Source organism: Polypterus senegalus, chromosome 4 (genome assembly GCF_016835505.1).
Source record: "Polypterus senegalus isolate Bchr_013 chromosome 4, ASM1683550v1, whole genome shotgun sequence".
Classification (NCBI taxonomy): Eukaryota; Metazoa; Chordata; class Cladistia; order Polypteriformes; family Polypteridae; genus Polypterus; species Polypterus senegalus.
This window is the reverse complement of record NC_053157.1, coordinates 12,113,329-12,138,663: the sequence shown is the minus strand read 5'-3', so window position 1 is coordinate 12,138,663 and position 25,335 is coordinate 12,113,329. Positions and strand designations below refer to the sequence as shown.

At 41.0% G+C, this 25,335-nt stretch overlaps 1 protein-coding gene across 2 annotated transcripts in view; it reads left to right on the top strand.

The window, feature by feature from the left end:
• The window catches only part of gatb (glutamyl-tRNA(Gln) amidotransferase, subunit B), a 212,138-nt gene that overhangs the window by 78,886 nt on the left and 107,917 nt on the right, over positions 1 to 25,335 (top strand). For both annotated transcript variants that reach the window (XM_039750253.1, XM_039750254.1), the window contains exon 4: positions 22,422 to 22,620. In XM_039750253.1, coding sequence (XP_039606187.1) covers positions 22,422 to 22,620 — 199 coding nt within the window. The remainder of the gene's footprint in view (positions 1 to 22,421; positions 22,621 to 25,335) is intronic.

Genomic DNA, 25,335 nt, shown 5'->3' with positions numbered 1-25,335 from the left:
TTCCTCTCCTTGACACCATACCTACCCATCACCTCCTCGTCTCCTATGTTCCCTTCACCAACATGTCCATTGAAATCCGCTCCAATCACCACTTTCTGTCCCTTGGGTACACTGTTCATCACTTCATCCAACTCACTCCAAAAATCTTCTTTCTCGTCCATCACACACCCAACTTGCGGAGCATATGCACTAACAACATTCATCATCACTTCTCCAATTTCCAGCTTCATAATCATTACTCTGTCTGACACTCTTTTCACCTCCAAAACACTGTTCCTTCAGAATAGCCCCTACTCCATTTCTCCTCCTATCCGCACCATGATAGAACAATTTGAATCCACCTCCAATCCACCTGGCCTAACTCCTCTTCCATTTAGTCTCTTGCACACACAATATATCAACCTTCCTTCTCTCCATCATATCTGCTAACTCTCTCTCCTTACCAGGCATACTGCCAACATTCAAAGTTCCTACCCACAGTTCCACTCTCCTTAATTTCCTCCTCTCCTCCTGCCTCTGGACACGTCTCCCCCCTATTCTTTTCCTTCTTCTTCTTCTTCTTCTTCAGCCAACAGTAGCCCGCCAGCACCCTGCTGGCTAACAGTACTGGTGGTGGTCATTGTTAACCCAGGGCTCGACCGATCTGGTATGGAAATTTGTATTGTTGTCCGCATATTGATTTGGCAAAATATTTACACCGGATGCCCTTCCTGACATAACCCTCTCCATTTATCCGGGCTTGGGACCGGCACGAGGAAACACACTGGTCTGTGCATCCCCTGTGGCTGGGTGTTAATTGTCACTATTAGGGTTAAATGAAGGGAGCAAACGGCACAGGAAAAGGGGAAATAATAGGAAAACAACAATAGATTAGATAAGCATTTATAACTGTCGAAAATATTTCTAAATGTCTTATAAATGTAAAAACTATACTGTTGTGTTTTTCTGAATGCAAAATAAGAGACAAGTAAAAAAGACCAGTTAATTAAATGAGATCAGTTGTTATTGATTTTTATTACTGATTGTGAATCTGGTGGGAACAAAAACCTGCAGCCACAGTGGGTCCCCAGGATCGAGTTTGGGAACCACTGCTCTAGAGTGACTGGCTTCAGCCAAAATGAGCTTCATAATCAAAGTTTAAAAATATACTATTGAACAAAGCATTGGAAATGCCTCAAAAGGGGTGGTATCACCATCAGCACATGGCTTGTACAAAGCAAGGCAGTAAAAATGTTATCAAAGAAGGATTTGTTGGAAGAATATGAAAAACACAACAGAATAATTTATAGGAGCAAACACGATTTTTGCCTAACAGGAAGGTAATCCAAAGGAATTTAGTCCAATTTTAAATCCACAGGAAAATCCATGCAACAGAAGCAAAAGAAAATATTTGAAAGCCAGATATCAAAATCAAAAAATATATAGTACTCCCAAATCTCTCTAAAATCCTCCAGAGCATATTCAAAATAAACCGCTCTGGACTTTAATTCCCAGACTGCCTTTATTGTCCAGGAGCAGTACCTTAATTGTAATGGACAAGTGGCCCCAACTCTTAGGAATCCACCCATGAAATAGAAGGAATTTAAGTGTACCAAAACACACAAAGGTACTGTACAATATCTCAGCATAATTATTTTGTAAAATATAATGGATAATCATGAACAATAATGCAAAAGGAACAATAGAAGCAAATTAAACATAAGCCATGGGAGGAGCCCTGGCCTACCATTACAATTAGTTACTCCACTTGTGTATGCATACATACATCTCTCTATTATAAAAAAAAATCTTGGAAGAAGACAAGACGTGATTTTCTCAGAGAGACACTTATACGTCCCACGAGACGAATTCACACCCGGATCCAGAAATAAAGGACAGAGAGTAGATGACAAAGTAGAACGTCATAAAGAATTCAAAAATGTTGGTGCGGTACACATGCAGAGCAGGTTAGAGATAATGAAAGTACGAAAATGTGAAAGTGTCAAAGGATAGTAAAGATCACATTAGTGCAAACAAACGGAAATTATTACATACAGCACAAAGAGATCAAATACATTGTTTGGATTTAAACTTTAAGTCAGAGACTTGTAAATAATCTAATTTGTGTTGCCAGTGAGAATTAAAAGATTCCAAAAATGTTGGCATGGTATGAAGTCCTTTGAGACCGAGACTTTTAACATGAGATTCTTTCAAGTCACGCTGTGCTTGCAACTACAGTATACCCCCAAAATTCGTGGGTTACGTTCCAAGAGCACCTGCGAATTGTGAAAAACCGAGAATTTTGGATGTGGTTAAAAAAAAATGCCAATTTTCATAGTTTAAACCCGAAATATGCCCCCAAAACACTTTAATTTCAAACTCAGCTTAATACATTACTTAAAAATAAAGAATGTAAAGGTAAACCTTGTGGTAGATAGGGGGCGCTCTCGCTCCCTTGAATCCCTGTCCATGACTCCAGACACCAGGTAAAAGTCCAAAATTCGACTTTATTTAAATGACACAGTGCACAAAGCACACTCTCCACCACTATACTCATAAATCACAATCACTAATCACTAACAATAAATCCTCCTGCTCCCAGACGCGTTGCCACCCTTCCACCCAGCTCAGCTCACTGTCTGGGAGCTCCCACAGTCCTTTTATATCTCCTGACCCAGAAGTGTTCCCAATCCCCAGTCCATGTGATTCTCAATCACTTCCGGGTCAGGTAAAAGTTCTTTTCTTCAACCCGGAAGTCCGTCGCTCTTCCTATGACGAACTTCCGGGTCATAGGGCATGAAGAAGTCCTCGGTCCTCCCTGCAGCTCCCTCTTGTGGCCCCCATGGCATCCAGCAGGGCTGTGCATGAAAACCACATTGTCCATGATGCCCTGCTGGGGACCTCCAAGCTGTAAGGAGGGCTCCACCTGGCGGCTTGGGGGTATTGGCCGGGATAAACGGCCGGCCATCCTCCACAACCTGTATACTGTACAGTAATCCCTCCTCGATCGCAGGGGTTGCGTTCCAGAAGCACCGCGATAAAGCGGCATTTTGTAGAGGAGCGTCCGTATCTTCTAGGCAAACAGCCTCTGTGCAAACAGCCCCTCTGCTCACACCTTCTCCGTCAGGCAGAGAGAGTGAGAGAGACAGAGAAAAGCAAACAATCAAGCACCACCTGGGAAGCATATCGTATATCATTGAGGAGTTTTATTTAATATGTAATACATGCTCTGATTGGGTAGATTCTAAGCCATCCACCAATAGCGTCCCTTGTATGAAATCAACTGGGCAAACAAACTGAGGAAGCATGTACCATAAATGAAAATACCCATTGTCTGCAGAAATCCGCGAACCAGCAAAAAATCTGTGATATATATTTAGATGTGCTTACATTTAAAATCCGCGATGGGGTGAAGCCGCGAAAGTCGAAGCGCAATATAGCGAGGGATTGCTGTACTGCTATGTCTCCCACACTGCTAGAATGTAAAATCCTAATGTTACTGCTATATGTACTGTAATTCATGCAAGCACGTTTTCATTGCAAGAAGCCTTAGATGGTGTAGCTCGTTTCGGTAGCATCTTGGGGCTTTAACCCTTAAACTGCCACATACTTGGGGGTTAATGCATCCCTGGACACCAAACAGTTTTTTGCTGCACTTTAAGTAAACGTCATAATTAACAAAGAAAAAGTGAAAATTTAATGGAACACATTTTTTTCATGAAAAGAGCATCACAATTACTGCAACACTGATCATTTTACACACTGCTAATGAACTGTAAAAACTATTTAAAAAACTACTGGAATAAAATGTACAAAGTGCAACTGACGCCATGGGTGAAACTCACAGTAAATCACTGATCCAACTGTGCTTGAACTGGCTGCACGCAAACACACAGAGGTAAGCACTGATGCTTGCAGGCTAGTCTAGTGCAGCAGCTCAATCCCAGGGACAGTGAGGCTGCAATGCTGCAAGGTGTCACGCTTGGGTCACAGAATTGCACAGAAACACAGGAGATTGTAGAGACAGGAACTTTATTCAAACACTTCAAACAAACATGTCTCTTTCAGAAGTAAAAGGAGCTCAGTATGCAGTTAATTATTGATTAAAGAATAGGCAAACATCTTAGGGAAGTGCAACCCCGAACAGGATCAGAGAATGTCTGGGGGAGGAGAGAGAAACAAAGCAATCAGCCAAAAAGGACAGGTGCTGTTCAGGCTTTTAAGTAAGCATAGCGTGGCGCGAGAAGCCCAGCAAGTAAGGGAGCAATGTGAAGGTAATCTATCAGCGTTTTTTAAGAGGGGGTTTTTTGAGGAACGTCTGTGTCTTCTAGGGGTGCATTCAGCCCCCCTGCTTGCAAGGGGCTGCACGCTAAAATTCACACCGTCGAGAAGACAGTGATTTATTTATTTAGATTCCAGGGATGCACCCAGCCTTGACCCGACCCGCGCGCACTCACAAACAGAGACAAAAACAAAGCAAACCGGTAATCAAACAGAAAATAAAGAATGTAATGAAAAGAAATGAAATAAGAAAACAACGCTACCACCCCTGTTCCCCTTATAGCGATGACACATTATATACAACAAAGCTCAAACAAAACACACACAGTAAATCATGAAAAAGTTAATGAAAAATGGCAACGGATGAAATGTAATGATGTAAATAGATAGTCCAGAGATCTGCACGTTGAATGGGAATGTACAGATAGTCCTATCAGTAGTTCCTGAAATGGTGAAGATGGGTGGACGGGTTCAGGAGTGGCCATGAATCCACTTACAGTCCTCATGTACACAGGCAGATGGCAAATAATCCAGACGCACGAAACGATCCAGGACAAAATGAATAAGTACAGGTAGACCAACAGAAGGCAGACAGACAGGAACTTGAAACACAAATTACAAAAACTTTTTTTTTTTGCTTTTGGTCACCGGCCCTGTTTTTAAAAGCCGCGCTGACATCCTTTGACCTCAACAGCCCCAGCACCCTCAGCAGAAGACCAATCAGAGCCACTGCAGGGACTGCTGGGAGTTGCAGTTTCAAATTATATTGGCTACTTTCACCATCCAAGTTGATGTTTTCTCAACAGTTGCTTTGTGTTCTCTCTACAGTACAGTATTGCCACGAAAAAAGCCATAAAAATTTCGGAGGATATTTGCGGTTTCCTCTAACAATTATTAGTTTCTAAGGAAAAATCCACAAATGACTGAGGCTGCAAACTCTGAACCGCGACTTCGCAGGGGTGTCAACTGTATTTTCAAACAAGACCACGGTCATCTAACCTCAGTCGTGTGAATGGTTTGGTCAGACACACTTCCTGCACACTCAGGTCTTATATACTCAGCAAAAAAAGAAATGTCCTCTGACTTTCAACTGTTTTTACTTTCAGTAAACTTAATGTGTAAATATTTGTATGAACACTAAAAGAGTCAACACCATAAGACATAAACTAAAAATGTTTCACAATGTGTCCCTGAATGAAGGGAGGCTCAAAATCAAAAGTACCAGTCAGTATCTGGTGTGGCCACCAGCTGCTTGAAGTACTGCAGTGCATCTCCTCCTCATGGACTGGACCAGATTTGTCAGTTCTTGCTGTGAGATGTTACCCCACTCTTCCACCAAGGCACCTGCAAGTTCCTGGACATTTCTGGGGGGAATGGCCCTAGCCCTCACCCTGCGATCCAACAGGTCCCAGACGTGCTCAATTCCTTCGACGATAAACACAAATCCATCCATCACCCCTGGTGAGACAAAACCGTGACTCATCAGTGAAGAGCACTTTTTGCCACTCCTGTCTGGTGCAGCGAAGGTGGGTTTGTGCCCATAGGCGGCGTTGTTGCTGGTGATGTCTGGTAAGGACCTGTCTTACAACAGGCCTACAAGTCCTCAGTCCAGCCTCTCTCAGCCTATTGCGGACAGTCTGAGCACTGATGGAGGGATTGTGTGTTCCTGGTGTGACTCGGGCAGTTGTTGTGGCCATCCTGTACCTGTCACGCAGGTGTGATATTCGGATGTACCGATCCTGTGCAGGTGTTGTTACACGTGGTCTTCCACTGCGACTATGATCAGCTGTCCTTCCTGTCTCCCTGTAGCGCTGTCTTAGGCGTCTCACAGTGCGGACATGGCAATTTATTGCCCTAGCCACATCAGCAGTCCTCATTGCCTCCCTGCAGCATGCCTAATGCACGTTCACGCAGATGAGCAGGGACCCTGGGCATCTTTCACAGTCGGTAGACAAGTCTCTTTAGTGTCCTGCGTTTTTAGAACTGTGACCTTAAATGCCTACTTTCTGTAAGCTGTTAAGGTCGTAAACGAATATTCCACAGGTGCATGTTAATTAATTGATTATGGTTAATTGAACATGCATGGAAAACATTGTTTAAACCCTTTACAATGAAGATCTGTAAAGTTATTTGGATTTTTAAAACATTATTGTTGAAATACACAATCCTGAAAAGGGACGTTTCTTTTTTTGCTGAGTATATATTTTATCGGGACAATAATTTTATACATTCTAGATGACACGTCAATGACTAAGTGAAGAAGAAAGAGCAGAGACAAACATTCAAAAAGTTGTTTTATTTATTAGAGAGAAACGATATTCACTCACAGGCAGTTAAATGTTGCGTTGTCACGATGTAAGTCCAAACAAGGAGTCAAAATTCAATGCGATATTGAAGAAAAGTTCATTCCAAATATTATTTTTACTAAAGTTTTAAAGTAAAAGTGAAAATAATGCATATGTAACAATTCCCATAAAAATAACAATCTCTTAAAATTGTATATCCGGTTAACCAAACCCGGGGGTGGGTGAGCGATGCCCCCTAGTACATACATATTTACTTTGTGCACTCAGTAGAATGAACATATACAGAAAAATAAAACTGGAAACCTTTCTGTATTAAAAGTTTTCATAGCCTACTGTTCTTTCCCAGAAGCTGCATGTGCTGAATTTTTGTGTGTGTGTCTGCAGGTTTTGGCACATAGATTTATTTTGCCAGATTTTTAAAAGCTCTAACAATTTAGCCTTCATGTTTATTTGCAACTTATTGAAAATTGAAGCACTTACTCTTTTTTACTTTTTTTTTAGTTATCACAAGCAAACACACATTCTCAGCTGTGCCTTCATGCGGAAAAGAAAACCTCAACCTGCAGAGCGTTAGATAGAATTATTTGACTCAGCATTTGTCAAGCAGCTGTTCATGCAAGAATAAAAATAAATAAAAAGCTTAACTTTGTGTCACATTTGGTGGTGGTAGCTTTGCTTGGGTTTGCATGGAAAATGTTATTTGTTGTAGCATTTTTTTCCTTGTGTATCTGCATACTATAAAGCACTGTAATGTTGGAAAAAAAAAACGCAATTTCTTATGACTGAAGGCACAGGTAGGATAGTGACTTTCTTAGACCAGTGGGCTTCATTGAGAAGAAATCAAAAGATGTCAGATGTGCTGCTCTAATTTTGCAGTTTTTTTTTCTAAATCTGATTAAGCGAACTGGTTAATCCTCTTGTAGTTTTACTGAATCCAGACTTGTAATATACAGGTCTGGAGACAACCAGTAAATTGTGAATTGTGCTTAAAACTGGGTGGAAACAATTAGACGGCTCACTGAGTGTCACATTTCTAGACCAATCCAACACCTCATGAAAGTGGCGCACAAGGTGGGTGCCGGTGGTCTTAAAGATGCGTGGTGCTGTTGTCAGCCTAGTCAGACAGACAGCAAGATTCTGATTATGAACTTTCAACAGTTGAAACGTCTCATAAAAAATTTTAGACATATAAACATGTGTCATGTGTGCAGAGAGCACATTTCAGATTTTAAAAATAATGGTAACCTCTTAGAAGGGCAAAAAACCTTTCAGTAACATCAGATAATAGGTTGGCATTAGAAGACACCAATGGGCGAATGCTAAATGTGAACGATACGTTGTTGCAGGTTCCGTGTGTTCTCCCCATTCAGCATTATGACGATCACGTAGAAGTTAAAAATTATATTCATGAAAATGTGAAATTAAGTAAACAATGTGTCACATTCCATCAAAAGGATTGCAGGTAAAGAAAGCAGATAGTGACGAGCCACAGGAGATACAGATTTCAGTACTTAAAACCATCAAATCAACATATCTACCTAAAGACACCAGTAGAAGCACAAAAAAATGCAGTACATCCACCTTCTTATCATCAGTGTCTAATTGGAAATGTAAACACACCATAACAAAATATAGTCACAGCATTTTAACATGTAGTACTGTATATACACAGACCACAATGCTTATCTAAACACTGTTTGCTACTGCGGTGCCATATAAACTGCTCAGAAAAGTGAAAGGAAGACTTTGAAAATGCATCATATCTCAATGGGGGAAAAAAAAAAATCTCTACTGATATGGTAATGTGTTAGGAACGAAAGGATGGCAGCCACATCGTTTGATGGAAATGAAAATGATCAACCTACAGAGGGCTGAATTCAAAGACACCCTGAAAATCAAACTGAAAAAATGATGCAGCTGGCAGGCTCATCCATTTTGCTGAAATTTCATTGCAGCAACTCTAAATCATACCCAGCAGTTTGTATGGCCCCCACGTGCTTCTAAACATGCCTGACAACGTCCTAATGAGATGACAGATGGTGTCCTGGGGGATCTTCTCCCAGATCTGGACCATCACTGAGCTCCTGGTAAGTCTGATGGATGGACCCAAACATAATGTCACACCCAGAGGTGTTCTATTGGATTGAGGTCAGGCAAGTGAGCGTGGGGGACAGTCAATGGTATCAGTTCCTTAATCCTCCAGGAACTGCCTGCATACTTTCGCTCCACATGAGGCCGGGCATCATCGTGCACCAGGAGGAACCCAGGAACCACTACACCAGCATAGGGTCTGACAATGGGTCCAAGGATTTCATCCCGATACCTAATGGCAGTGTGCTGTTGACTAGCCTGTAGAGGTCTTTGCATCCTTATATGGATATGCCTCCCCAGACCATCACTGACCCACCATCAAACCAGTTAGGCTGAACGATGTTACAGGCAGCATAACATTCTACACGGCTTCTGCAGACCCTTTCACGTCTATCACATGTGCCCAGAGTGATCCTGCTCTCATCTGTGAAAAGCACAGGGCGCCAGTGGTGGACCTGCCAATTCTAGTATTCTATGGCAAATGCCAATCAAGCTCCACGGTGCTGGTTGGGTAGTGAGCACAGGGCCCACTAGAGGACATCGGGCCCTCAGGCCACCCTCGTGAAGTCTGTTTCTGATTGTTTAGAGACATTCACACCAGTGGCCTGCATGTAGGAGGTCATTTTGCTCACTCTGTTCCTCCTTGGCCAAAGGAGCAGATAGCGGTGGGTCCTGCTGATGGGTTAAGGACCTTCTACAAAGGGCCCTGTCCAGCTCTCCTAGAGTAATTGCCTGTCTCCTGGAATCTCCTCCATGCCCTTGAGTCTGTGCTGGGAGACACAGCAAACCTTCTGGCAATGGCACATATTGATGTGCTATCCTGGAGAAGTTGGACTACCTGTGCAACCAAACTCTGTGGGGTCCAGGTATGGCCTCATGCTTCCAATAGTGACACTGACTGTAGCCAAATGCAAAATGAGTGAAAAAACAGATGAGGAGGGAAAAATGTCATTGGCCTCCCTCCTCCTGTTAAACCATTCATTCCTGTTTTGGGGGTTGTCTCATTGTTACCCCTCTACTGTACCTGTTGTTAATTTCATGAACACCACAGCAGCTGAAACTGATTAACAAGCCCCTCTGCTACTTAACTGACCAGATCAATAGCCCAGACGTTTCATTGACTTGATGATATACTCTGATTCAAAAGTGTTCCTTTAATCTTTTTGAGCAGTATAGTAATGCAATAGTTGAAATGACAAAAAGATATCCTAGCAGATAGACGTACTTCTCAAACATGGAGCTGAGTAGGTGTGGTGGTCTGTTTGTGTGTCTCCACTGTTACACACTCGTTACAACCTACAAATGAATTATGAAGCTTCAGTTACCTGGTCCTACTGTGCTCCTGAATGGATAATTTTAAGTTTTTATTTTCTCTCAGCATCAAGTCTTTTGTTTGGTATCTTTTGTTCTGTCCCTAAAACCCCAGCAGTTTAACTCTTTCAAGGCAGATGTCGAATTCTGTCTGCAGTGGGTTTGAGGGAAGATGTCAACTGAAGTCAACATCCATAGGTAGAGGGTGACAATCATCTGTAAAATGTTGACAAAACTCACCGTTGCTTTATAGGTAGACCCTCTTGGCTAGAAGAAATATTACACTCGTTGACTTGACGTCGAGATCCTGCGTGTGTGTGTGTAGCACTGTCTAGAATGGCATAGACGTCTGATGAATGCGCAAAGCGAAACACTCTGCGGACATTTTGAGTATATTTTATTTTTTTGAATTGGACTCTGACTTGTCAGACTCCGATTTTGCTACAAGTGATCTGGAAATCGAGATCTAAAATGAAAGTGAGGTATCGGTGTCAGCTGAATGGTCCCCAGCTGATCCACCGACCTGCCCCCACCCAGAGATGGCTAACACACAGCGACAGGGCGCTGCGCACAACAACAGACGTTTTATATTGATTTATGTGACAAACTATTGCTTTGTGTGCTTTTCAGAAAACTCGGGTTTTTTGGAAAAATATTCAGCCATAAAAGATAGATAGATAGATAGATAGATAAATAGATGCTTTATTAATCCCAAGGGGAAATTCACATACTCCAGCAGCAGCATACTGATAAAAATAAACAGTATTAAATTAAAGAGTGATAAAAATTCAGGTAAAACAGACAATAACATGGTATAGTGTTAATGTTTGCAGTTGGAATTGAAGAGTCGCATAGTGTGGGGTCTCCTCAGTCTGTCAGTGGAGCAGGAAGGTGACAGCAGTCTGTCGCTGAAGCTGCTCCTCTGTCTGGAGATGATCCTGTTCAGTGGATGCAGTGGATTCTCCATGATTGACAGGAGCCTGCTCAGCGCCCGTCGCTCTGCCACAGATGTCAAACTGTCCAGCTCCGTGCCTACAATAGAGCCTGCCTTCCTCACCAGTTTGTCCAGGCGTGAGGCGTCCCTCTTCCATATGCTGCTTCCCCAGCACACCACCGCTTAGAAGAGGGCATTCGCCATAACCGTCTGGTAGAACATCTGCAGCATCTTACTGCAGATGTTGAAGGACGCCAGTCTTCTAAGGAAGTATAGTCGGCTCTGTCCTCTCTTGCACAGAGCATCGGCATTGGCAGTCCAGTCCAATTTATCATCCAGCTGCACTCTCAGGTATTTATAGGTCTGTACCCTCTGCACACAGTCACCTTTGATGATCACGGGGTCCATGAGGGGCCTGGTCCTCCTAAAATCCACCACCAGCTCCTTGGTTTTGCTGGTGTTCAGGTGTAAGTGGTTTGAGTCGCACCATTTAACAAAGTCCTTGATTAGGTCCCTATACTCCTCCTCCTGCCCACTCCTGATGCAGCACATGACAGCAGTGTCGTCCGCGAACTTTTGCATGTGGCAGGACTCCCGAGTTGTATAGGAAGCCTGATTATATAGGCTGAACAGGACCGGAGAAAGTCCAGTCCCCTGCGGTGCCCCTGTGTTGCTGACCACAATGTCAGACCTGCAGTTCCCGAGACGCACATACTGAGTTCTGTCTGTAACATAGTCCACGATTCATGCCACCAGGTATGAGGGATCAGTGTAGCATATAGATGATGGCATCCTCCGCTCCTGGTATGTGAACTGCAAAGGGTCGAGGGCATGGTGGACCTGTGGCCTCAGGTGGTGAAGCAAGAGCCACTCCATGGTCTTCATCACATGTGACGTCAGAGTGACAAGCCGGAAGTCATTCAGCTCATCAGGATGTGATACCTTTGGGACTGGGGTGATGCAAGGGCAAGGTGTTTTACAAAGCCTCGGGACTCTCCCCTGTTCCAGGCTCAGGTTGAAGATGCCCTGTAGATGACTCCCCAGCTCCAACGCACCGGCCTTCAGCAGTCGTGGTGACACTCCATCTGGACCCACTGCTTTGATAACCAGAAATTGTCCCTAAGTACTGCAGACGTGACTGTTAGGGCAAATAGCCTTTTTGAGTAGGCCATGTAATGGAATAGTTTTGTGTTTGGGTTTGTTTGTGCTGTGGGGATTAGCTTTGGCTCCAGAAATTTCTAGGTTGAACAAAGTGGTTTAAAAAGATGAATGGACTTTGTTTTTCTGTTTGTTTGTTTCTTTGTTTGACCACACTTCATACTTACATGGGAAAGTTGCTTTGCCTACACTACATTCATCCATCAAATTTATTGGTTATGGCAAAGGCAACCTCAACATGAAACTCTATTTACAGTATGTGCTTAACCCAATCCACTGTTTGTTCATTATTACTCTCTGCCAGCTGAAACATCACAGGCTCAGACACGAGGCCCAGAGTAGCAGGTAGGAAAGAATTAGCCCTGGCATTGAATCCATTTGTGCAGACAAACACAATTTTTGACCTAAGCTGCTAAAATTTATTACAATTACAATATTCAGAAATCTTGCTAGTCACACTAGTATTCAATATGGTAGTAGTTTGAATAGAATAGCAATGGTTTGCTGTTTTCTGTAAATGATGAAGACCTCTCAATTAGATGCACACTGGCAAACAAATCACATTCATTAACATGAACTATATAGCTCCCCAGATTATGATACAGAGGTCATCTTGGTTATTAAGAGCAAGCGCAGTTATCTGTCAGACTCCTTTTAATGACGAGCCTGTGCATTTTCCTATCCTCGGCTGTTGTTGGCCTGGGCAAAGAAGATCCCATGGGACTCATTGTAGCCTTCTGAAGCCTTCATGTTCAAGTCACTGGCTTATGATGTACTTTTTATAACCAATGCAGTTCCCTCTAGTGACACCCATGCTGCTCTCCAGTGCAACCCCAAACTTCTGTTATAGCATCACTTCTATTCAGGTGTGCATATAGTAAGACAGTTAACAGTTATAATAGGATAATGGATGTGTCAACAAAGAAAATAAGTTATTGGATTCCCTTAACACTCTCCAACCTGCTTAATCCAAATAAGGGGCACACAGGGATTGTTCCAGAACTGGTGGATTAGTGAACATTAGCAACCTCCATGAATGTAAATGCCTCATTGATGAGTGTGAGCAGTGGCTGCATTTCTGTGTGTCACAAAGTCATGTCAGCAGCAGGCACGTTGATGGGTAGTGGATCCTGAACAGAATCCTCTAATAGATTAGCTGTAATCTTCTGTTTATTATGTTACTATACAACCTGGAACAATGCGCAGAAATGTAATTGATTTTTTATTTGCTGGACTGCTCTGACAGTACAGTAAGAGATTTTCTAAAGTGATACCCGAATCCTTTGTTTGTCGAAGTTGATGAGGAGATAGTTTAGGTTATTAGTTTCCATGGATACAATAAAGTGTTTGAGATAGAAATGTAAAGAATGAACTGTGGCAAAGAAAGATTTCTCTTTCTTTTGGTAAGAAAATGGCAGGAAAGAACATGCCATGGTCACCGAGTGCTATTGCTCATCCCAGCAGCACCCAGTGCAAGGCAGGAACAGACGCCGATTCATCAGAGGGCATCCTCTCACACACACATATACTAAGAAAAGAGAGATAGATAGCTAGCCAGAACAAAAACTTTATTTGGCCCCAGGAGGAAATTTGGCTTTTAACAGAACCTAAATAAATAAATGTTATATTTGACAAATAACAAGCCGCCTCTCAAATACACACCAGAATGACTAAAAAGAAGGAAAACTTCTGATTTGGCTAAAAATAGAAAGAGCAGTCCCAGTGACAGTGAGACATTATGCAAGCATGTTGCCTTAGGTATAAATGAGTCCCAGCAGAGTTTCTTGACACACTTCTGCTGAATAATTCATTGGCTGAAAGAACTCAATGTTAATATAATTGAGAGAGTGCGTTCAGCATTGTTCTTAATGGCACTCAGTTTTGTCTTCATTCTCTGCTGCACTGCTGCCTTCAACAGATCCACAGGGCATTCCGTATCTAAGCCGGCCTTTTTAATTAGTTTGTTGATTCGGTGGGTCTCTCTTGAAGTGGTGTTCTCCATCCAGCACCCCTCACCATACAAAATCAACACTTAACATTGCCTGCACATCTTTAGGTATAGTGGGAATGGCAGAAACATCCGTGCTATCATTGGGCATAAAATGCATACTGATAGCAAATGGTTGCAAGATCTGCATCCAGGATGCTGAGTCCTCAAAGGATTTAAGGTGTCTACTGTGCAAAAACAAGCATATTTAATTATGATACTGTACGAGTATTTCCATCCTCATCCCAAATTAATCATAACTGATTTTAAATAAGAGGTCATGGAAAATACCCATCCTTTGTTCAGGGTTGATGTTGTGTTGTGCCTGATCCAAATCCAATAGTTGTGTTGTCTGCAAACCTAAAATTGAATAAAACCGATTTAAGAAATTAATGAATAGCTGTGGTGGGCTGGCACCCTGCCCAGGGTTTGTTTCCTGCCTTGCGCCCAGTGTTGGCTGGGATTGGCTCCAGCAGACCCCCTTGACCCTGTAGTTAGGATATGGCGGGTTGGATAATGGATGAATGAATAGCTGTTGAGCCATATTTTAAGACTGCATGAATAAACAAAGGGAATTACGTAATTTTATTGGCTTTCATACACAAATCCATTACAACCATTTATTTTATTTAAATAAACTGGAAATTTACCCATTTAATTAGTTAAGATAACAGTAGGAAATATGTTGTTTGATCTGCAAAGATATGTTAGTCATGTTTGTTACCGATTTCATGAACTCCACAAGAGATTTTCAAATATAACTTCTTTTCTTCTTCCTCTTCAGTTATTCCTACTTCTATGTGGTGTCGATGTTCTTGATCAACCTTCTCCATACAGCCTGGTCCTGCCACTTCTTCCCAGTTAAGCCCTTTCCCTTCAGATCTTCTTTTACTTTGTCCATTCCGCTCAACTTTGGCTTCCCTCGCTTTCTCTTCCCCTGTACTTCCATTCCCTTCACTCTTTTGCTCACCCTTATCACATGTTCACACCACTTCAACCTACTTTCTTTTACTTTTTTAGATATTTCTTCCACTTTTGTGGTACCCTCTGATTTTCTCATTTCTTATTCTGTCCTATGTTTGTAACTTCATACATCCGTCTCAACATTCTCATTTCTTCCACTTACATCTTCTTGTTCCACACTCTCTTTACTGTCCATGCCTGAGCTCCATACACCATTGCTGGTCTTACCACTGTCTTAAAAACCTTATCTTTACGCTTCACCTTAATTCTTTGATCACACAGTCCTCCCGATACCTACATCTAACCAGTGATTTGCTTATGGCAGCAGACTCTGGACAAACCAGCATATTAATTCTGTTAGACCTCAGTGCAGCATTTGACACTGTCAGACAAGACATTCTACTGTCCAGAATGGAGACCATGCTGGGAATCTCTGGCACTGCCCTCCAGTGGTTCAAGTCCTATCTGACTGATAGGCAAGAGTTTGTTAGTCTTGGCAACAGCAGATCCAGCTCATCTCCAGTCACACAAGGAGTTCCTCAGGGCTCTGTCCTCGGCCCTCTTCTCTTTTGTATTTATATACTTCCCCTTGGCCATATTATTCGCAGCTATGGACTGGGCCATCATTTTTATGCAGACTATACTCAACTCTACTTCAATGTTAAAAGTGGAACTTCATCAGAGCTTTCTCAGATCACAACCTGCCTTAGTGAAATTAAAACCTGGATGGAGCAGAACTCTTTAAAATTAAACTGCAACAAAACTGAACTCCTGCAAATTGGGACTAAAATGTAACTTAATAAAATGAGCTCCTTCCCAGTCAATCTTGGCGATGATCTCATCAGACCTGCCTCTACTGCAAAGAATCTTGGTGTCATTTTTGATTCCTCCCTTTCTTACTCCGCCCACATAAATCACATTAAGAAACTTTCTTACTTTCACCTCCGTAACATATCCCGTGTTCGCTCCTTCCTCTCCTGTTCTAATGCTGAGAAACTTGTCCCTGCTTTTATCACATCCCGCATTGATTATTGTAATTCCCTACTGGCAGGCGCCCCTTCTAATCTTATATCACAGCTCCATCTTATTCAAAACTCAGCTGCAAGAGTCCTCACTCGAACCAGCAGCAGTGAGCACATCACACCCATCCTGCTCCATCTTCACTGGCTCCCTGTGTCTTACAGAATCGAATATCAAATCCTACTAATAACCTACAAAGCCTTAAATAACCTCGCGCCAAACTACATCAGTGACCTTCTCCATCATTATGTGCCTGTCTGCCCACTAAGGTCCTCTGATTCTGGCAATCTTGTTGTGCCCCACACTAATCTACACCCCATGGGTGACAGCAGGGCCTTCAGCTGACTCCATGAATTCTTTTAAAAAACAACTCAAAACTTATCTGTTCAGGAAGGCTTTTAGCTCTACTTGACTTTATTACCCTTCACTCAGTTTACCTCTCTGTCAAGATGCTCATGTAACCTGTGTGTGTGTGTGCTAGACCATCAATTCTGTTGTCTGTTAGGCTTTCTCTGAATTTACTGTCTTAATCTTCTTTATTTATTTATTTGGTTTGTACAATGCTATATACTGTATACCCTGCCGTTCTTTCTTATATTCTGTAAGTGCCTTGAGCATGGGAAAGGTGCTATATAAATAAAATGTATTATTATTATTATCTAATTGTTCCTTCCACACTGCACTATGGGATATCTCTGCATCTGGTTTTCCATCTCCAGCTTCCACTGATCCTAGATATTTAAACTTCTCCACTCTTCAAAAGCTCTCCCTGCAGGCTAGCTTCTGAATCCTCATCATCATTACACATCATATACTCTGTCATCTTCTTCGTATTAATTTTCAGTCCTCTATCTTCCAAAGGCATTTTCCATTCTTCCAGCTTCCTATCGTCTTTTCTGGTGCTACACAACACAATGTCATTGGCAAAAAGCCTGTACCAGGGATTATAATCCCAAATTTTAACAATATGTATTTTCAGCATTTTCCACACAACAGTATATACATAGGGACTTGCAAGGTCAGGGCCATAGTGGCAGAAGGGTTAGAAACCAATTATTGCAAAAGCAGTATTTTTATGCTTCATTTTAAATTACCTTGCTTGTTATGATTGCCCACCTTTAATTGCTTGTTGTAGTCTTAAACAACTGCAATTGACAAAGATGCAAATTACAATAAATACACAGAGGTGTAAATGGAAACATCTGGTTTGTAAAAAATATTTGGGAGAAAATTGAAGAGAAGAAAGTAAATGACAGACAAATACTCATTTTGCTTCAGGCTGTGAATTATTTAGATGACATCCTTGAAAAGGAAAAAGTTTGCAACATAATAATAACTTGACGTGGCAGAATGAAAACACAAACACGCTGTAAAATTAAACAAGGTCTGTTATTAGCGAGGATTGGTTACTAATTTAGTAATTAGGTTGAAAAAAAAAAGCTATAGCCACTACAGCCCTCCATGACTGACTCTGCAGACCCCTGGTATACAATCACACAGCAAGATTCTGTCACCACCTTGCTTCACTACTGGAATGATATTGCACAGGACAGCACTGCCCGGTGTTCTCCACACATGATACGTCACCTTGAGGATACACAGTTCAATCTTGGTGGACCAGTCTCTCACAGTCTGAGAGTCCTTATGAGGCTTTCATCTGGCCATTCTACAGTGTTGCAGTGATGGTTGTCCTTGTGAATGTTTTTCACACATGGTTTTCTTGAGCTCAGTCAGAGTGTCCATCAGTTTCTTGGTCACCTCCCTCGCTAGTGCACACTCAGTCCTGTCTTTCAGCTGTTCAGACAGGTCCTTCGACCTCATGGCTTAGTTTTTGCTCACTTGTGTAACTTTCTGTAGACGAGTGTGTGCCTTGCCTAATCATGTCCAGTCAGTTGAATTGACCTCCAAAGAAGGTGTAGAAACATCACAGCAATGATCAATAGAATGGGATGCGCCTGAGCCAAATGCTTGTCCAAAAGTCATATTTCAGTTATCTATCTATCTATCTATCTATCTATCTATCTATCTATCTATCTATCTATCTATCTATCTATCTATCTATCTATCTATCTATCTATCTAGATAGATATATACATACATACAGATACATACAGTATCTCACAAAAGTGAGTACACCCCTCACATTTTTGTAAATATTTTATTATATCTTTTCATGGGACAACACTGAGCTGGTGGAGGTTAAAAACCTTGCGCTCCTTTACCTTCCGTTTGAGGATGCCCCACAGTTGCTCAATAGGGTTTAGGTCTGGAGACATGCTTGGCCAGTCCAGCACCTTTACCCTCAGTGGTCTTCTTGGAGGTGTGTTTGGGGTTGTTATCATGTTGGCATACTGCCCTGCGGCCCTGTTTCTGAAGGGAGGGGATCATGCTCTGTTTCAGTATGTTGCAGTACATGTTGGCATTCATGGTTTCCTCAAAGAACTGTAGCCTCCCCGTGCTGTCAGCACTCATGCAACCCCAAACCATGAAACTCCCACCACCATGCTTGACTGTATTAAAGACACACTTGTCTTTGTGCTCCTCACCTGTTTGCCACCACACATGCTTGACACCATCTGAACCAAATACGTTTATCTTGGTCTCATCAGACCACAGGATATGGTTCCAGTAATCCATGTCCTTAGTCTGCTTGTCTTCAGCAAACAGTTTGAGGGCTTCCTTGTGCATTATCTGTAGAAGAGGCTTCCTTCTGGGACGACAGCTACGCAGACCAATTTGATGCAGTGTTCGGCGGGCATATGGTTTGAGCACTGACAGGCTGTCCCCCCACCCCTTCAACCTCTGCAGCAATGCTGGCAGCACTCATACGTCTATTTTCAAAAGACAACCTCTGGATATGACACTGAGCACGTGCACTCAACTTCTGTGGTCGACTGTGGCGAGGCCTGTTCTGAGTGGAACCTGTCCTGTTAAACCTGTCACTGTATGGTCTTGGCCACCGTGCTGCAGATCAGTTTCAGGGTGTTGGCAATCTTCTTATACCCTCGGCCAACTTTATGTAGAGCAACAATTCTTTTTTTCAGATCCTCGTAGAGGTCTTTGTCATTAGGTGCCATGTTGAACTTCCAGTGACCAGTATGAGAGTGTGAGGGTGATAACACCAAATTTAACACACCTGAGACCTTGTAACACCAACAAGTCACATGACACCGGGGAGGGAAAATGGCTAATTGGGCACAATTTGGCCATTTTTCACTTAGGTGTGCACTCACTTTTGTTGCCAGCGGTTTGGACATTAATGCCGGTGTGTTGAGTTATTTTGAGGGGACAGCAAATTTACACTGTGATACAAGCTGTACACTGACTACTTTACATTGGATCAAAGTGTCATATCTTCAGTGTTGTCCCATGAAAAGATATAATACAATATTTACAAAAATGTGAGGGGTGTACTGTGTGTATATATATATATGTATATAAAATTATACATCTGTCCATATGTCTGTCCGCTTTTCACAAGAGAACTACTTAACAGATTTAGATTTTTTTTTCTGTAGTTTGCTTGAACATTCTGGTTGATTTTGTGCCTCCTCTCATTGTACTAAGTATCATAGTTTGCATGTGGTACTGATTTATTTGTGCAAATCTGAGGGACATGCAGCGGACCGAAGGGAGGGGGGTGAGGCCCTCCTTACTCACGCACCAACCTCGGGGCATGTTCCTTACCTCCGCTTACCAACAAATGAGAGAACTAAACAAATTTAGATCAGGTTTTTTTTTATAATTTGCTTAAATATTTTGGTTGATTTTGCGACTTCTCTCATCATGGCAAGTATCATAGTTCGCTTGTGCTACCAATTTATTTGCGCGAATCTGAGAGACACGCAGCAGGCCAAGGGGAATGGAGTGGGGACCTCTTCAGTCATGCACCAGCCTCGGGGTATGTTCCTTACCTCCACTTAGCTAGTGAACGAGAGAACTACTTAACGAATTTAGTCGTTTTTTTTTTCTATAATTTGGTTAAACATTCCACTTGATTTTGCGACTTCTCTCATCACACTAAGTATTATAGTTCGCTTGCTCTACCAATTTATTTGCGCGAATCTGTGAGACACGCAGTGGGCCAAGAGAAATGGGTCAGGGCCCTCCTCACTCACGTGCCAGCCTTGGGGCATACCTTACATCGCTTAGCTAGCGAACAAGAGAACTAAACGGGTTTAGATCAGGCTTTTTTCTAGAATTTGCTTGAACATTCTGGTTGATTTTACGACTTCTCTCATTGTGCTAAGAATCATAGTTCGCTTGAAGGAGTGATATATTCGCTCTAATCCGTGACAGAGGCTGTGGGCCACTGGTAAGCGTGACGTCAGGAGTGGAAAGCTTGGCAGGGCCCTCCTCAGTGTCCTTTTTCACTAATATGCGAACTGAGTCGTGGTGCACGGCTAGTTTTTTAATAAATTGTAAACATTTCTAAAATCCTGTTTTCACTTTTTTTTGCAATTTTTGGTACTGTGTGTTACTTGACGAGGGTAAAGAAATTTAATTAATTTTAGTTTAAGGCTTTAAAATAACAAAATGTGAAAAAAGTGAATGGAACTAAATACTTTCTGAATGCACTGTACTGTATGTTGTGATTTGAGCTTTTTATTGTGAATTTTGTTTGTCTTGCTATTTCTCTATAATGTAAAGTATTTGGCTATCTAGCATTTTTAGGGCTCTTGATTGATATCGGCGGAATTTGTTTTTAGTGTAAGTGGAAATTGATGTTCTTCCTTTCTGCTATTTAAATGTGTATACCATAAGCTACAAGAATTATCCTGTGTTCTATTTACCTCAGAAGTCATATATCAGAGGTGATAATTACTTCACAACCAGGTTGATCTTTTTTGTACTTGCTCCAGGAGAACAAATAGCAGCTGATAACGCCACATTACATGATATTTCGTTTATCCAAGAATTGTAGCAACATGTCTACGGATAGAGTTTGTACAGTAGTACTGTGTACAACTGATTTAGTGAGACTCAAATAGATAGAAGTGCTAATAAACAGTATAATACTTCAGCTTTCACTGAAGTTCACAGAGTATGTCGCCATTTTCGATTGACGTGATGATCCGAACTCTGAGCTTGATAGACCAGTCCCAATTTTCTGAGTTGGAAATCTGACTTAAAACTACGACTAAGAACTTGGAAATTTCGAATTCCCACTTTAAATGGAATGCAGCACGAGTCTAAAGTGAAGAAAACACACAGTCGTTTTTGAAATATACTGTACTAGCTGAATACCCGTGCATCGTAACGGGATAGCAACAGGAAAAATGTGTTTTAAAATATACAGAGTGACAGTATACGTCCTGTAAAGGTCATAAGGCAAGATTTAGCACATAATCAAAACAAAATAGGTTAGATACAGTAGATAGATACTTTGTTAATCCCAAGGGGAAATTCACATTTCAATTCACAGGTTACTAATTATTTTTTGTAATGGTTTACTCAAATATAAGCTGTTTTAAATATAGAAGACTTAAACAGTGATGATTAAAGCCCCAGTGATCCCATCACCACCCCTTAGTAACCAGAGCACGTAAGTTTTAAGTGCAAAATGTATTTGTTAATAAAAATAGATGAAGGTGAATGTTATAATATTAATTATATTAAATTTAGATTTTTGAGAGGTTTTTAAGATCATAAAAAAATTACAAATCCTTAGCAATCTAACAATGTCAACCAGTATCAGAGCAGCCAGAAAGGCGGTACCATGCACAAGGTAGGCCAGCGAGGAGAACAGGCACATGCCCTCACCGCTCATCTGCACCACGCGGTGAGGGACCATTACTCCGTCAATATAAATCCTTTCTTCCTCAGTCAAAGTTTTCTGGGTTTATTTAAAGGAGTATAAACTTAATAGAAGAATTCGCGAAGAAAGTATGAAAATGAATAAAAACAAAAAAGTATGAAAATCAAAAACCTCAAAAAAGAAATTTTCTTTAATATGCCTTAGAATAACCTAACTAAATTATTTTTGAAAGATAAATAAATGGCAAATTATAAACGCTTTGTGGAAACTTGAAAATATCAAAACAAAACTTGAAAGTTTTTGTAATTTACTTTAAAGAAAAGTATTTTAGAAAGAAATCAAGTGAACGGGCCTATAAAAACTATAAGAAATTTCACGCTTGGACCACAAAATTTTTAAAACCATTTCTTAGCGAGCATCTATGGGCCAAAGGTAACCTACATTCCAAAGTTCAAGTTCTTGTGGTTCGGGAGATTTCGTGATGAGTGAGTCAGTGGTATTTGGCTTTTATATTACAGTCTTAAGAGCCTATGAATGTAAAATGCATTTATGTATCTCTGGAATTAAATATTCTAAGAAAGTCTCATTGATGATATCTTCTCTTTTGTGACCTTTTAAACTCTTCTTTTTCAGGCTGGATACCAAATTACTCAGCACAGACTTCCTATTGCAGTGAATGGCAGTCTCAGTTACAGCCACTTAGTAGGACAAAAGTGGAACCAAGCTGTCGTGAAAACAGTGAGGATTAAACAGATACAACTGGAACAGGATAGTGGGAAAAGCTTGCATGACGACACAAGAAAGCAGACCTTAATTGACTTAAACAGAGCAGGTAATCTTTACCTAACGAGTATACTTTTTATTTTATCATTCTGTAACCATTGATACTTGCAACTGTTCTCCATTTCTGTATATATATTATCCTTCTATATAAAAGCGGTCGGGTGTCCTTCCGTCCCGTGAGTGCTACGCAGGTGCGGAGTTTCACACACGCCCGTCCATTTTGCAATGCACGATGGGATTTGTAGTTTCATTTTTCCAGGTAAAAAATGATTTTCTACTCCAGACTGTGCGAGTAACACAGAGTTTCACACCCACCCTGTCCATTTTGCAATGCACGATGGGATTTGTAGTTTCGTTTTTCCAGGTAAAAGATGATTTTCTACTCCAGACTGTGCGAGTAGCACAGAGTTTCACACACGCCCTGTCCATTTTGCAATGCACGATGGGATTTGTAGTTTTGTTTTTCCAGGTAAAAGATGATTTTCTACTCCCGACTGTGCGATATCTTCTTCTTCTTTCTTACTATATAAAAGCGGTCGGGATTGTCCTTCTGTCCCGTGAGTGGAAAGCGTAGCGGTATTCCGCTTATCACAGACTTACTACTTGCAGCTTGCGGTACAAAGCGACATGATGTGAGCAGAGTTCTGGTGCTCATCCCGTTGGGTAGAATCCCACAAGAGTTTAGAAACTCACTCACACCAGCCACGATTCTTTTCAAAGGTAAAGTGCAGGTTAATTTGCTTTATGTATTTTTACTTTATATTTTGTATTAATTATTTTTATATGAATAGTTGTGGAACAAATCATCTGAGTTTCCATTATTTCTTACGGGGAAGTTTGCATTGATATACTGTACGAGTGCTTTGGACTGCGAGCATACTGTATTTCCAGAACGAATTATGCTCGCAAACTAAGATTCCACTGTAATTAGCTGCGGTAGAGTCGGGAGCAACAAAAAATAGACTACACTCAGGCTCGCAACTTGCAGTTCTTGTTGCCGATTGATTCTTTTGTTTTGTTTTGTTTTTTTTGCGGTGGGACGTCGGATAATACGGAATGTTGGATAAGCGAAGGTAGGATAAGCGAGACTCAACTGTATATATATATATATATATATATATATATATATATATATATATATATATATATATATATATATATATATATATATATATATGTGTGTGTGAAATTAAACAGAACATAAAATTTACCGATAAATAAAAAAAGTATGGGGTCATCTTATTCTACCTTTGTCTTACACTGAAGCTTTGTTCAGTTTAATAAAGCACAGTGGTTAATAGTGTTGTCTTACGTCAGAAGATGGGGTTCATAACCCTGCTTTGTCATTTTCTGTGTGGAGTCAACACATTCTCCCAATTCTCTTGTTTTGTGAACTTAATTGACACTTTAATTTAGTCTTACGTGTGTGACTGTGCACCCTGCAATGGTTTGGCACTCCATCCAAGGTTGATATCTGCTTTGTACATGATATTGCAGTGGTAGGCTTTGGCCACCTGTTCACGTAAAATTGTATTCATTTGTTTTAATACATGCACTGATGTATTCAACATCTTGTCCTCTCCTCTGACTCTTAACGTGAAGTACCTTGTGCATTTTTTACATCTCATATATTCAGTTCCATACAAATGTGTGTACGTCCCTAGCCAAATGATATGTTTTGTTGATATTTAATGTAAAAAATAAAATTACATAACAAAAGTAAATGCAGCTTAGACAACAAACTAAATCAATCAATCTCATCTTTTCTGTAAATGTTAATGTACAGATATGATTCATTTAATGAACTAATAAAATTACTTTAAATGTCAACAATATATGTAATTTGGTCGGTAGTGTCCATACTCTTTGCTGTGTCTGCAATCTTTTCAGGAGTGCAAACTATGGAATGTGGGAAAACTCACATATAAATAATTTTGATAGTCATGAATCACTCTGTGCACCATAGAGAGTAACATGAATGGTAAGACACTTGCTTCTCTTTCTGCTGGTACATACAGTCATTATTGTCATGTGTACAGTGTGCTAATCTACATGCAACATATTGCCACTCTCCAGGCCACGATCAGTGTGCATTACTCAAGAGTTTCTCACATTCCCTCCTAAAACCTAAACAGAATATTAAGGGAGAGACTAGTTTGTGACATAGATGCCGACCAAATTCAGTGCAGATCGCTAGCAATACATGAGTTAACTTCTGTGAAATAAGTGAAAATTGGACCAACACATGAGGCGGACAATAAAGAGGTATAGGACCAGCAAGGCCATTACGAGATAAATAAGTGTGATACAGCGTAGGGTTCAAATAAGTCTGCGGAATACAAGTTGGTCACAAAATGAACACCAGCTCATAGGGACAGTCAGACAGTAGATGTGGAAGTGAGCACAGTGCAACAGAACACAATTTATTGCTACAACTTTTGTCTTGCACTTGTGAACTTTTCAGCATTTTAGAAGAGAAACTTTTAGCTTTTGGTATTCCTAGGCCCATATGTCTAAATGCCCTTACATCAACTTGAATAATATACATTGAGTAGTTTCTACCCCATTTAGATTTTTGTTACGTTACTAGATAGGCTACCCATCCAAGATGGGTTTAGAGCAAAAGTATATTTTAAAAGTAAGCCATAAGTAATCCTTTTTTTAACCTGGCATTGTTCTTGTTGAGCAATATTATATACCCAAATTAATTTTTTACAGTAATTTCTTCACTATTTCTCTTCTGTTTAATCATTTCATACCATAC